The 13,525-nt window shown below is 44.9% G+C and overlaps 1 protein-coding gene across 1 annotated transcript in view; it reads right to left on the minus strand.

Moving 5' to 3' along the window:
- ODAD2 (outer dynein arm docking complex subunit 2) overlaps positions 1-13,525 on the minus strand; it is a 142,695-nt gene that overhangs the window by 117,328 nt on the left and 11,842 nt on the right. The window contains exons 5-7 of the mRNA XM_044294472.1: positions 8,067-8,173; positions 7,839-7,975; positions 7,644-7,760 (exon numbers count right to left, since the gene is read on the minus strand). Of these exons, the coding sequence (XP_044150407.1) occupies positions 7,644-7,760; positions 7,839-7,975; positions 8,067-8,173 (361 nt within the window). The remainder of the gene's footprint in view (positions 1-7,643; positions 7,761-7,838; positions 7,976-8,066; positions 8,174-13,525) is intronic.

Raw genomic sequence — 13,525 nt, forward strand, 5'->3', positions numbered from 1 at the left:
TTACAGTATTACCTTTTTCATGCTTCTTGTTCTTTTCATTGATTCTTATGCAAATAAAAAGGCCAGTGATTGGCTGCAGAGTGACCTGTGTGCACTGCTGCAGCCAGGAAGATGACGTCAGCAGCGGCTCAGGACTGGAGCACAAAAAAGGGAGGGGAAAAAACTGTACTGCTTCTTTTGTTATTTTAATTAAAAGCTGCTGCCCGAGTTTTTAATTTTACTCTGACAACCCCTTTAAGGGGATTTTCTAAGCAGAGAAAGCCCATTTTGAAATACAGGTGCAGTAGTGATCATCTGATCAACATAGATCCCGCTTCTGGCACTATTGCCAGGGCAATGCCGCATTCAGCCAGGCATTTACCCTGCAGACATAGTATTACACAGCGGCAATTCAGATGAAAGGATGTCCACTTCTCATATAATACAAGAACGTCTCGAATCACCCAGAATGGGAGCTCTCATAGGGCCCTAATAGCGAACACATGGGCAGGAGTTGTTCTCATGCCCCTGCCAGTAAATGACAATATGTTTGTTGCACTGGATCACCAACATCAACTCGCTTTCGGTCTAAAACAGGTTGAAATAATATAAATACAGTAAAGCCAGAAGAGAATTTATGGAGCAACGCAGTGAACAGGATCAGGTTCTGATCCCCCTCAGATGCTGTGGTCAATAGTGACCGGGACATTTGAGCAGTTACATAGATTCGGGGGTCTCTCTCTGTACCCCAAATGGGCTTCCCACGAAACAATCGTCACTGTCATGGTAACCAGTGACCTACTGAAGTCCCGACCCTGCCTACCATCTTACTGCTTCTATTACACCCTCCCACTGGTAAAATTACTATACAGTGCAATACAGAAGTACTGCAGTGTATAGTACAAGTGATCAAACAATCATATTTTCAAGTCCCCTAGGGAAACTAAAAAAAGGTTTTACATTTTACAAAGTTTGCCAATTTTTCACATTAAAAGACATAATTACAAAAACATACGGTAATTGGTATTTCCACATCCAAAAATGTGGAAAATATTAAAATATCATTTTATTTATCACATGCTGTGAACATCGTAAAGAAAAAGTGCCTCCATTTATAATTAGGCACAACAAAACCAAGTCATTCCAATGACTTTATTCAGATACCCCAATGTCCATACCCAGCGCCGAAGATACCAACAGTCATAATCCCCGGCTCCTAAAATACATGACCGCGCGTCCTACAGTACAACCATTAGGCTGGGCACACGCAGGGGGAATCTATTAAACTATCTACCACAGCTTTCTGGAATACAAAAGTCTCACATTTTTGCGCAAGCCACATTTTTTGCAAGAATGTGTGACTTTTACAAATCTTGAATTTCTGCCATTCGTTTCTAAAAGTGATGAGGAAAGTGAGTGGGGTTTTGCGGGAAATTGAACATCATTAAGGAAGAAATTACCGTAGTGTAAATTATGGCACATCTATTCCTGCGATGAGCTTGAGATTTGCTGTGCAGAATTTACATCTTACTCACTTTCGATTAAAGGGGTTGTCCAAGATTTTAAAAAAAGTGGTAAATGGCAAGCAAGGTGTTAAAACAATGAAAGAAGTTACACTCACTTGTGACCGGCCGCCCTCCCTACCCCAGCGCTGCTATTCCAAGTCTCCTGGCTGGGTTTTGTGTGCTGCGGCGCCGGCATGCCCTTATACCACATGTGATCGCTGCTTGTGCAGTATGGCCAGTGATTGGCTACACGGGTCATGTGCAGTATATGTCAGGGCTGCAGTGGTGGGGAGGATTGGAGAGGCGGCAGTGGTAGAAAGTATTTTATTGTTTAACACTTTCCCATGCCTTTTACCATTTTTTTTTTTACTCCATTTAAGACCAGCATATGAAATGTGGTCTTAATATATATCCCTGACAGTATTTTGTGTTTGTGTTTTTCACTGTTATTTTTTTTAGGTGAAAAACAGTGCAGCCAGATGTTACTTTAAACCCTTACCGCTCTATAACATACACTGAACAAAAATGAAATAAAACGCTTTTGGTTTTCGGTTTTGCTTCCATTTTGCATGAGCTGAACTCAAAGATCTGAAACATTTTCTACATACACAAAAGACCCATTACTCTCAAATATTGTTCACAAATCTGTCTAAATCTGTGTTAGTGAGCACTTCTCCTTTGCCGAGATAATCCATCCCACCTCACAGGTGTAGGCATATCAAGTTGCTGATTAGACAGCATGAATATTGCACAGGTGTGCCTTAGACTGCCCACAATAAAAGGCCACTCTGAAATGTGTACAGTTTTGCCTTACTGGGGGGAAGTCAGAAAACCAGTCAGTATCTGGTGTGGCCACCATTTGCCTCACGCAGTGCAACACATCTCCGTCGCATGGAGTTGATCAGGTTGTTGATTGTGGTCTGTGGAATGTTGGTCCACTCCTCTTCAATAGCTGTGCGAAGGTGCAGAATATTGGCAGGAACTGGAACACCAATCCAGAGCATCCCAAACATGCTCAATGGGTGACATGTCCGGTGAGTATACTGGCCATGCAAGAACTGGGATGTTTTCAGCTTCCAGGAATTGTGTACAGATCCTTGCAATATGGGGCCGTACATTATCATGCTGCAACATGAGGTGATGGTCGTGGATGAATGGCACAACAATGGGCCTCAGGATCTCATCACGGTATCTCTGTGCATTCAAAATGCCATCAATAGCCTCCATCACACGGTCTGATGGGTGAGGCTTACAGTCTTGCTTTATTCACATTGCATTAGTTGTCCTGCTATGCGGTTGTGTGGAAGCTTGGCTGTGAGCTGGATTACATCACCTTCAGACCGTGTTCACACCATAGTTAGCGTAGTGGTAGGACCCTTGCCATGCTGAGAGACCGTGACATGGTGCATGAGGGGCTCCGATGTGTTCCCGACAGGAATATATTGGTAAAAGTCTCAGCTTTTAATATCTGCTTGTATGACTAGCTAGTATAGTCAGTGGCATATCCATTTGATGCTTTTTTTTTCTGTGATTTATATATTTTCATCCGCACAATGCTCTGTTTTGTGTAGGATGCCTTTGTGGTGCATGTGGTGGGACTGCTCCCCCAATGAGAAACGCGCTACAGTGCAGTTCCCCCATATTGGCCACTATATTTCTGTGATTTTGATCAACAAAATGCACCTGTGTTCGTCATCCATAACATATGCCTGCCCATACAATAACCCCACCGCCACCATGGGCCACTCGATCCACAACATTGACGTCAGCAAATCGCTTACCCACATGACACCACACACGCTGTATGTGATCTGCCCTGAACAGTGAAAACCGGGACTCATCCGTGAACAGAACGCCTCTTCAACGTGCCAGACGCCATTGAATGTGTGCATTTGCCCACTCAAGTCGGTTACGACGACGAGCTGCAGTCAGGTCCAGACCCCGATGAGGACGACGAGCATGCAGATGAGATTCCCCGAGACGGTTTCTGACAGTTTGTGCAGAAATTCTTTGGTTATGCAAACCGATTGTTGCTGCAGCTGTCCGGGTGGCTAGTCTCAGACGATCATGGAGGTGAACATGCTGGATGTGGAGGTCCTGGGCTGGTGTGGTTACATGTGGTCTGCGGTTGTGAGGCCGGTTGGATGTACTGCCAGATTCTCTGAAATGCTTTTGGAGATGGCTTAGGGCTCTATCACAATTGCATTCTTTTCTTCCGGCATAGAGTTCCGTCGTCGGGGCTCTATGCCGGAAGAATCCTGATCAGTTTTATCCTAATGCATTCTGAATGGAGAGAAATCCGTTCAGGGTGCATCAGGATGTCTTCAGTTCCGGACTGGAACGTTTTTTGGCCGGAGAAAATACTGCAGCATGCTGCGCTTTTTGCTCCGGCCAAAACTCCTGAACACTTGCCGCAAGGCCGGATCTGGAATTAATGCCCATTGAAAGGCATTAATCCGGATCCGGCCTTAAGCTAAACGTCGTTTTGGCGCATTGCCGGATCCGACGTTTAGCTTTTTCTGAATGGTTACCATGGCTGCCGGGACGCTAAAGTCCTGGCAGCCATGGTAAAGTGTAGTGGGGAGCGGGAGAGCAGCATACTTACCGTCCGTGCGGCTCCCGGGGCGCTTCAGAGTGACGTCAGGGCGCCCCAGACGCATGGAGCGCTCTGACGTCATTCTGGAGCGCCCCGGGAGCCGCACGGACTGTAAGTATACCGCTCCCCCGCTCCCGACTACTACTATGGCAACCAGGACTTTAATAGCGTCCTGGCTGCCATAGTAACACTGAACGCATTTTGAAGACGGATCCGTCTTCAAATGCTCTCAGTTCACTTGCGTTTTTCCGGATCCTGTGTGTAATTCCGGCAAATGGAGTACACGCCGGATCCGGACAACGCAAGTGTGAAAGAGCCCTTATGGTAGAGAAATGAACATTCATTGCACGGGCAACAGCTCTGGTAGACATTCCTGCAGTCAGCATGACATTTGCAGGCTCCCTCAAACGTTGCGACATCTGTGGCATTGTGCTGTGTGATCAAACTGCACATTTCAGAGTGGGCTTTTATTGTGGGCACTCTAAGGCCTCTTTCACACGGGCGTCATATTTTTTGCCCGGATAAGAGGCGTGTGTGTTGTGGGAAAATGCGCAATTTTCCCGCGCGAGTGCAAAACATTGTCATGCGTTGCACTCGCGTGAGAAAAATCGCGCATGTTTGGTACCCAAACCCGAACTTCTTCATAGAAGTTCGGGCTTGGGATTGATGTTCTGAAGATTGTATTATTTTCCCTTATAACATGGTTATAAGGGAAAATAATAGCATTCTGAATACAGAATGCATAGTAAACCAGCGCTAGAGGGGTTAAAAAAAAATATAAAAACATTTAACTCACCTTAGTCCACTTGATCACGAAGCCCGGCATCTCCTTGTGTCTCCTCTGCGCTGAACAGGACCTGGGGTGAGCTGCTCCATTAAATACAGGTTAAGGACCTTCGATGACTTCACTCCGGTCATCACATGGTACGTCACATGATCTTTTACCATGGTGATTCACCATGGTAAAAGATCATGTGATGACCGGAGTGACGTCATCGAAGATCCTTAACCGGTATTTAATGGAGCAGCTCACCCCAGGTCCTGTTCAGCGCAGAGGAGACACAAGGAGATGCCGGGCTTCGTGATCAAGTGGACTAAGGTGAGTTAAATTATTTTTATTTATTTTTTAACCCCTCTAGCGCTGGTTTACTATGCATTCTGTATTCAGAATGCTATTATTTTCCCTTATAACCATGTTATAAGGGAAAATAATAATGATCGGGTCTCCATCCCGATCAGTCTCCTAGCAACCGTGCGTGCAAATCGCACGGCATCCGTACTTGCTTGCGGATGCCATCCGATTTTCACACACCCCATTCACTTCTATGGGGCCTGCGTCACGTCAAAATCGGACAATATAGAGCATGCTGCGATTTCAACTGAACGCACAAGTGATGCGTTAAAAACAACGCTCATGTGCACAGCCCCATAGAAATGAATGGGTCAGGATTTAGTGCGCGTGCGCACGGATCGCACCCGCACAGGAAAACTCGCCCGTGTGAAAGGGGCCTAAGGCACACCTGTGCATTATTCATTCTGTCTAATCAGCACCTTGATATGCCACACCTGTGAGGTGGGATGGATTATCTCAGCAAAGGAGAAGTGCTCACTAACACAGATTTAGACAGATTTGTGAACAATATTTGAGAGTAATGGGTCTTTTGTGTATGTAGAAAATGTTTCAGATCTTTGAGTTCAGCTCATGCGAAATGGGAAGCAAAACCGAAAGTGTTGCATTTATATTTTTGTTCAGTGTATATATCCATCATGTGCGCGGGCTAATTAATAAATTAATAATAGTGATCTTCTGGGCACTGTCACTGTACCTGCAATATCAGCAGGTGCCGGTGAACCAAAGTTTAATACAATGTTAGAAAGCAAAAAATAAATGCTTTTTCCTGACACATTGATTTATTATGAAAAAAAAAACAAAAAAACATCAACATAAAAACTGAAATGCTGCTTTCTGCTAGACCCCCCTCCCCCCAAAAAGGGAACAAAAAGTGATCAAAAAGCTGTATGTACCCCAAAGTAGTACAATCTCACAAACAACAAGCCCTGAATAAAATAAAAACATTTTAAAGGGAATGTGTCATCATAAAATGACCTATTGTTTAGATCACATTTTTATGTTTAACATATTTTTAATTTTTAAAGAATTTTTTGGGATGTTATTTTTCATTTAAAATTTAAATATCTATATTTAAACAAAAACCTGCTTTTTTTTTTTTTTTTTTTACACTGGCCACTATGTGTAGTAATAGTTACCACTTCTTGGTCAGTACAGATCACCTAACTGCAGTAATATACCATTGTAATCCTGCCTGTAATGATATCACCTCTGTGTGCAGATAACACAGGATCCGTCATTTACAATAGATGATATCACAGCTTATCTATTCCCTCCTGACCTCTGCACAGTCACAGCCATGCCTAAAAACAATGAGGTCCCCTCCTGACCATTGTGTCTATGGACGTTGGGGCTGCAATAAAGCAATTCAAAAAAATGCTTTCTATTTGCTGTTAAGAACAGAAATTTTTTGTCAGAAAAGAAAACTTGATTAGTAAGAAAAGAGATGTGTCACTATCTGGTTTTAACTGGCAGATAAAATTTTGGTGGCACGTTTCCTTTAGGCCTCTTGCACACAAACGTGTGCACCCCGTGGCCGTGCTGAGCCGCAATGCACAAACACCAACCATGGGGCAGCCGCAGCTACTTTAATGGGTCCGTGATCCGCCTGTTCCGCAAAAAGATAGGACATGTTCTATCTTTACGCGGAACAGAAGTACGGGACGAAATCCGTAGGGTTCCGTTCAGCGCTTCCGTTCCGCACCATTCCGCATCTCCAGATTTGCGGACCCATTCAAGTAAATGGGTCCACATCCGTGGAACAAATGCGGTCCACAATACGGCCACGGAGCGCACATGTTTGTGTGAAAGAGGCCTTAAGCGGTATTTGCTGTGCAAATACACTAAAACATGAAAATCTATATAAGACTGGTATTGCTGTAATTGTTCTGACCCACAGACTAAAGATAGCATCTTATTTATCCTGCACATCAAAAAAAAAAAAAGAAAAACACCCACAAAGTTTTTCAACACGTTATATGTACTGCAAAATTATGCCATTAAAACAATACAAATCATCCTGCAAAAAAAAGTCTGTATATGTTACAAAAAAAAGATACGTAAATGCAGCATACCACGTTGTATCCTGCACAGTCTACAGTCTTTTTTTCTTTTTCTTTTTTTTACAGTGGAACTCTATGGTGAACAGAGGCCACTGCATGGCACCAGTATGAGGTTTCCATTTAACATACACGTTTTTTTTTTTTTGTATATTTTAAAATGGATGGGAAAAAACGTGATGTGAACGTAGTGGCTCCAAAATCCACTTCAAACGCTTCATGTGACACAATCGGATTTTGCTACGGATTTCAGGACTTCTCAAAAACGGGTAAAATCAGCTTTTTGTGCTGATGGTCTTCTAAGTTATGCATATATCACATCCAGCCAATGTAAATATATAGAAACCTCATAGAAGAGACTAACGGGACATCACCTGCTTGGTGATGTTCTCAGCAAACCGAGGTGACTTGTCCTTCAGCAACGCTATGAGATCTTTATAAACCTCACTTTTTCTGTCGTAGATAATTTCCTCCTTATCTTTCATTTTACCCTGAAACATGAATTGGTGGAGGTGAGTGACAGCCCCTGCTGAGGCGGGAGAAAGGGTCAACGATGGAAATGTACTGACCGCGTTTATGAAGACTCCGGATGTGCTGTATGTCACACAGAAAGGCTCAGTGTCGTGCGGCGTAATCATCAAATAGCAGATTTCACCATGGACCTGTCTCCAAGGAGGAGATCGGCAACCATTGGAGAATTCATAATCTAGAAGAGAATTGAAAATAATTCATCATAAAGAATGGTCGTAAGCTGAGACTATCGGTAAAAAGTGGTGGACACAACACAGGACCCAGACCTGAAGTGTATTCTATTGATTTCAGTACAGATTTTTCTTCATCTTTGCAGAAACGTCTGATTAGATTAATCTCATTCTTCACTGCGGTGGGAGAAACGCGGACTTCTCTGAAATTAAAAGCAGAAAGCGATTATTACCTTGACCCACATCATCTGCTGTAAGGTGGACTGCCCCATGCGTTCCTGATACAATCCTCGTCGAGTCACACAAGGTAAAGTTCCCTCATCCAGGACAATAATCTACTGTACAAAAATGGTAAAGTGTAGAGAGTACGGTCGGCACTGCTGTAGGTGTGGAATTTAATTTGGTGCTGCGCTGGTCAAATGTGAGTAACGGTGGTGCTCAGCATGAAGACGTGGCATTTGCAAAAAGAAAGAAAAAAAAAATAAGAACGGGGCACTCACCAGGAATCCTCTTTGCAGCTTTAGGCCTCATGCACACGACAGTATTTTTTCACGGTCCGCAAAAACGGGGTCCGTAGGTCCGTGATCCGTGACCGTTTTTTCGTCCATGGGTCTTCCTTGATTTTTGGAGGATCCACGGACATGAAAAAAAAGTCGTTTTGGTGTCCGCCTGGACGTGCGGAGCCAAACGGATCCGTCCTGAATTACAATGCAAGTCAATGGGGACGGATCCGTTTGACGTTGACACAATATGATGCCATTTCAAATGGATCCGTCCCCCATTGACTTTCAATGTAAAGTCTGGAGTCCCTTTTATACCATCTGATCAGAGTTTTCTCCAATCCGATGGTATATTTTAACTTGAAGCGTCCCCATCACCATGGGAACGCCTCTATGTTAGAATATACTGTCGGATATGAGTTAGGTTGTGAAAACTCATTTCCGACAGTATATTCTAACACAGAGGCGTTCCCATGGTGATGGGGATGCTTCTAGTTAGAATACACTACAAACTGTGTACATGACTGCCCCCTGCTGCCTGGCAGCACCCGATCTCTTACAGGGGGCCGTGATCAGCACAATTAACCCCTCAGGTGCCGCACCTGAAGGGGTTAATTGTACTATCATATCCCCCTGTAAGAGATCAGGGCTGCCAGGCAGCAGGGGGCAGACCCCTCCCCCCTCCCCAGTTTGAATATCATTGGTGGCCAGTGCGGCCCCCCCCCCTCCATTGTAATAATTTGTTGGTGGCACAGTGTGCACCCCCCCCGGCCCCCCCTTCCTTCCTCCCTCTATTGTAATAATTCGTTGGTGGCACAGTGTGCGCTCCCCATCGGCTTCCCCCCTTCCTCCCTGCATTGTAATAATTATTCGTTGGTGGCACAGTGTGCGCCCCCCATCGCCCCCCCCTTCCTCCCTGTATTGTAATAATTATTCTTTGGTGGCACAGTGTGCGCCCCCCCTTCCTCCCTGTATTGTAATAATTATTCGTTGGCACAGTGTGCGCCCCCCCATCGGCCCCCCTCCCTCTATAGCATTAACAACATTGGTGGCCAGTGTGCGGCCTCCCATCTCCCCCCCCCATCATTGGTGGCAGCGGAGTTCCGATCGGAGTCCCAGTTTAATCGCTGGGGCTCCGATCGGTAACCATGGCAACCAGGACGCTACTGCAGCCCTGGTTGCCATGGTTACTCAGCAATAGTACAATAGTAAAAGATTCATACTTACCTGGGAGCTGCGATGTCTGTGTCCGGCCGGGAGCTCCTCCTACTGGTAAGTGACAGGTCTGTGCGGCGCATGGGGGGCGCACACTGTGCCACCAACAAATAATTATTACAATACAGGGAGGAAGGGGGGGCCGATGGGGGGCGCACACTGTGCCACCAACAAATTATTACAATAGAGGGAGGGAGGGGCCGCACTGGCCACCAATGATATTCAAACTGGGGAGGGGGGAGGGGTCTGCCCCCTGCTGCCTGGCAGCCCTGATCTCTTACAGGGGGATATGATAGTACAATTAACCCCTTCAGGTGCCGCACCTGAGGGGTTAATTGTGCTGATCACGGCCCCCTGTAAGAGATCGGGTGCTGCCAGGCAGCAGGGGGCAGTCTTGTACACAGTTTGTAGTGTATTCTAACTAGAAAAGTCCCCATCACCATGGGAACGCCTCTGTGTTAGAATATACTGTCGGATATGAGTTTTCACGAAGTGAAAACTTAGATCTGAAAAAGCTTTTATGCAGACGGATCTTTGGATCCGTCTGTATGAAAGTAACCTACGGCCACGGATCACGGACACGGATGCCAATCGTCTGTGCATCCATGTTCTTTCACGGACCCATTGACTTGAATAGGTCCGTGAACCGTTGTCCGTCAAAAAAATAGGACAGATCTTATTTTTTTGACGGACAGGATACACGGATCACGGTCTCTGCTGCAAAACGGTGCATTTTCAGATTTTTCCACGGACCCATTGAAAGTCAATGGGTCCGCGAAAAAAAACGGAAAACGGGACAACGGCCACGGATGCACACAACGGTCGTGTGCATGAGGCCTAAAGCATAGCTAGAGGGCAACAGCCGTTTCGCGCTTGTTGCGTTTTTTCAAGCCATCAGTGACTGAATCGGCGTGGCTCATAAATACTCCCACACCTTCGCACTGAGCGCCTCCTAGCGAAATTGGTTGGAGAAGTGCCCCTTGAAAGGTAATTTCGCATGTGGTCATTGCTCTATGTGTAAATTTTTTAAGCTAGGAGGCGCTAAGTGCATGGTCAAGCAATTTGTAGTCTATGCAATTTTTTGCCCTTGTGGGAGGTCCTACATTGGTAAAACCATCAGATGTTTGTACGGAGATCCATAGTGACAAGGATTGGGGCTGCCAGATTGATTGATCGCGTACGTTAAATACATGGAGGGAATGGTAATGTTTTAAAATGTGCAGGGAGTGAAGTTGTCCAGCCTCCAGTACGGGGCGGTGACAGAGATCGTATTTTACTCCAGAAAGAAGCAGCCTGGATTATAAAAAGTGGAGCCATGGGCCATCTGGGGTTAACTGACAAAAACAACCTAGCAGTGTTTTTATAATGTTAGTAGTTTCATTGTGTGTTTTTTGCTTTTCTATGTTCTTTGACTGGTTTCATGCATGTGTCATTCGTTTAATCAGTGATGAAGGTGTGGGAGTATTTAAAAAAAAAAAAGCGGGGGTTTATTGCAAAAAAGTAGTAAAACGGAAAAAAACTATATGTATTTGGTATTACTGTTATCATAGTGACCCAGAGAATAAAATAAATAAAATTTATAACGTAAAAACGCAGTAGCAGTATTGCTGTTTTTCCCATCTCCCTACTAGAAAGAGTTAATAAAAGTTAGGCTATATGCACACGACCGTTGTGTGTTTTGTGGCCCGCAAATTGCAGATCCGCAAAACACGGATGGCGTCCGTGTGCATTCCGCAATTTGCGGAACGGCACGGACAGCCTTTAATATAACTGCCTATTCTTGTCTGCAAAGCGCCACTCCATGTGCTGTCCGCATCTTTTGCGGCCCCATTGAAGTGAATGGGTCCGCATCCAAGCCACCAAAACAATGGCCATGTGCATGTAGCCTTAATCAAAGTCATGCGTACCCCAAAATGGCACCATTAAAAACTACAACTTTTCCCACAAAAAAAACAGCCCTCATAAAGCTATATAGATGGAAAAATAAAAAAGTTATAGCTCTTGGAACGCGACGATGAAAAAAGGAAGAAAAAGCTTGGTCAGTAAGGCCCAAAACAGGCTGGTCACTAAGGGGTTAAAGGTTAACTTGGGTTCCTTTGTGACCTTGTAGACTATTACACGCCTTACCCTTGGCGTGATCTTTGTTGGTTGACCACTCCTGGTAGAGTAATAATTGACTTAAAGCGAACCTTTCACCTCATTTTCACTTTATAAACTAGCAACAGTACCTTATTGATTATCTTCAGTGTGTTCTTATACATGTTAGTGCCGCTTTCCTGCGCTCTTTATTCTTGAAAAAATCGTCTTATAAAGTTCACATTTCCTGCTCCAACAGTCACGCAACAAGTCAAGGGGGTAGCCCTTCCCTCACCTCTGGCTGTACCTCCCCTGCCCTAACCCCGCCTCTATGCTCTGTAATTGACAGCCGGCTCAGTCGCCAGGACCGCGCTTGTGAATCCTGCGCATGCGCCGTCCTCCTCATTCGCCGACAGGCAGGCATCGCGTATGGCGCATGCGCGATTCTGTTACAGGATCGCGCTTGTGTCCGCAAGAAAGATGGGATCGCGCGGTGAATGAGGAGGACGGCGCATGCGCAGGATTCACAAGCGCAGTCCTGGCGACTGAGCCGGCTGTCAATTACAGAGCATAGAGGCGGGGTTAGGGCAGGGGAGGTACAGCCAGAGGTGAGGGAAGGGCTACCCCCTTGACTTGTTGCGTGACTGTTGGAGCAGGAAATGTGAACTTTATAAGACGATTTTTTCAAGAATAAAGAGCGCAGGAAAGCGGCACTAACATGTATAAGAACACACTGAAGATAATCAGGTACTGTTGCTAGTTTATAAAGTGAAAATGAGGTGAAAGGTTCGCTTTAAGGGGAACCTGTCATGTTGGACATGGCGTCCGATCTGGAGGCAGCATGTTATAGAGCAGGAGGAGCTGAGCAGATTGATATAGTTTTATGGAAAAAGATTCAGCACAGCTTGTATTTCATTCGTTTAAGTTTCCTGCTCATTCTGGGCTTTGAAGTCCAGGAGGCGGTCCTGTCAGTGATTGACAGCTATCTCTGTACACACAGTCATAGAGGGAAGGCTGTCAATCACCGATATGACCTCCTCCTGGACATCAAAGCCCAGAATGAGCAGGAATTTAAATTAATTAAACACAAGTCATGCTGAATCTTCTCCTATAAAACTGTATATTCATCTGCTCAGCTTCTGCTCTGTAACTTGGCGCCTGCAGCTTACATTTCATTTTTTATAATGACAGGTTCCTTTTAAATTTCCTCCATTTGTACACAATCTGTCTGACTATAGATTGGTGAGTCCAACTCTTTAGAGATGGTTTTGTAACCTTTTCCAGCCTGATGAGCATCAACAACTCTTCTTCTGAGGTCCTCTGAAATCTCCTTTGTTCGCGCCAGGATACGCTTCTGCAAACGTGTTATAAAGAACAGACTTTGATAGAGCCCTGTTCTTTGAGGCCCCTTTACACCACCTGGTGGTCGTACAAACACTCGTTAGTGATAATCTGAGGATGTGAAGGTTCTGCCGATTACCTGATCAACAAGCGAACCGCAGGACCAGTGTGACATTTTAAGGCTAAGTAACGTTATTTTTTTATTTTACATTGCCCTCCCCCCCAGCATAATTTCAATAAATCTTAGATAATTACTTTAACTCTTTTACCACCCTAGATTAAACTGATGCATAAAACCACACTGTACTATTAGGGTTGTATGGTGATATTATTTAAGATTTGGAAATACAGTATTGTGTGGGTAGTATTTGGCACTGAAGGGGAGTATTATGGTTATATTATGACGGCTGTGTATAGTTTTGC

This window comes from Bufo gargarizans, chromosome 5, assembly GCF_014858855.1.
Source record: "Bufo gargarizans isolate SCDJY-AF-19 chromosome 5, ASM1485885v1, whole genome shotgun sequence".
NCBI lineage: Eukaryota > Metazoa > Chordata > Amphibia > Anura > Bufonidae > Bufo > Bufo gargarizans.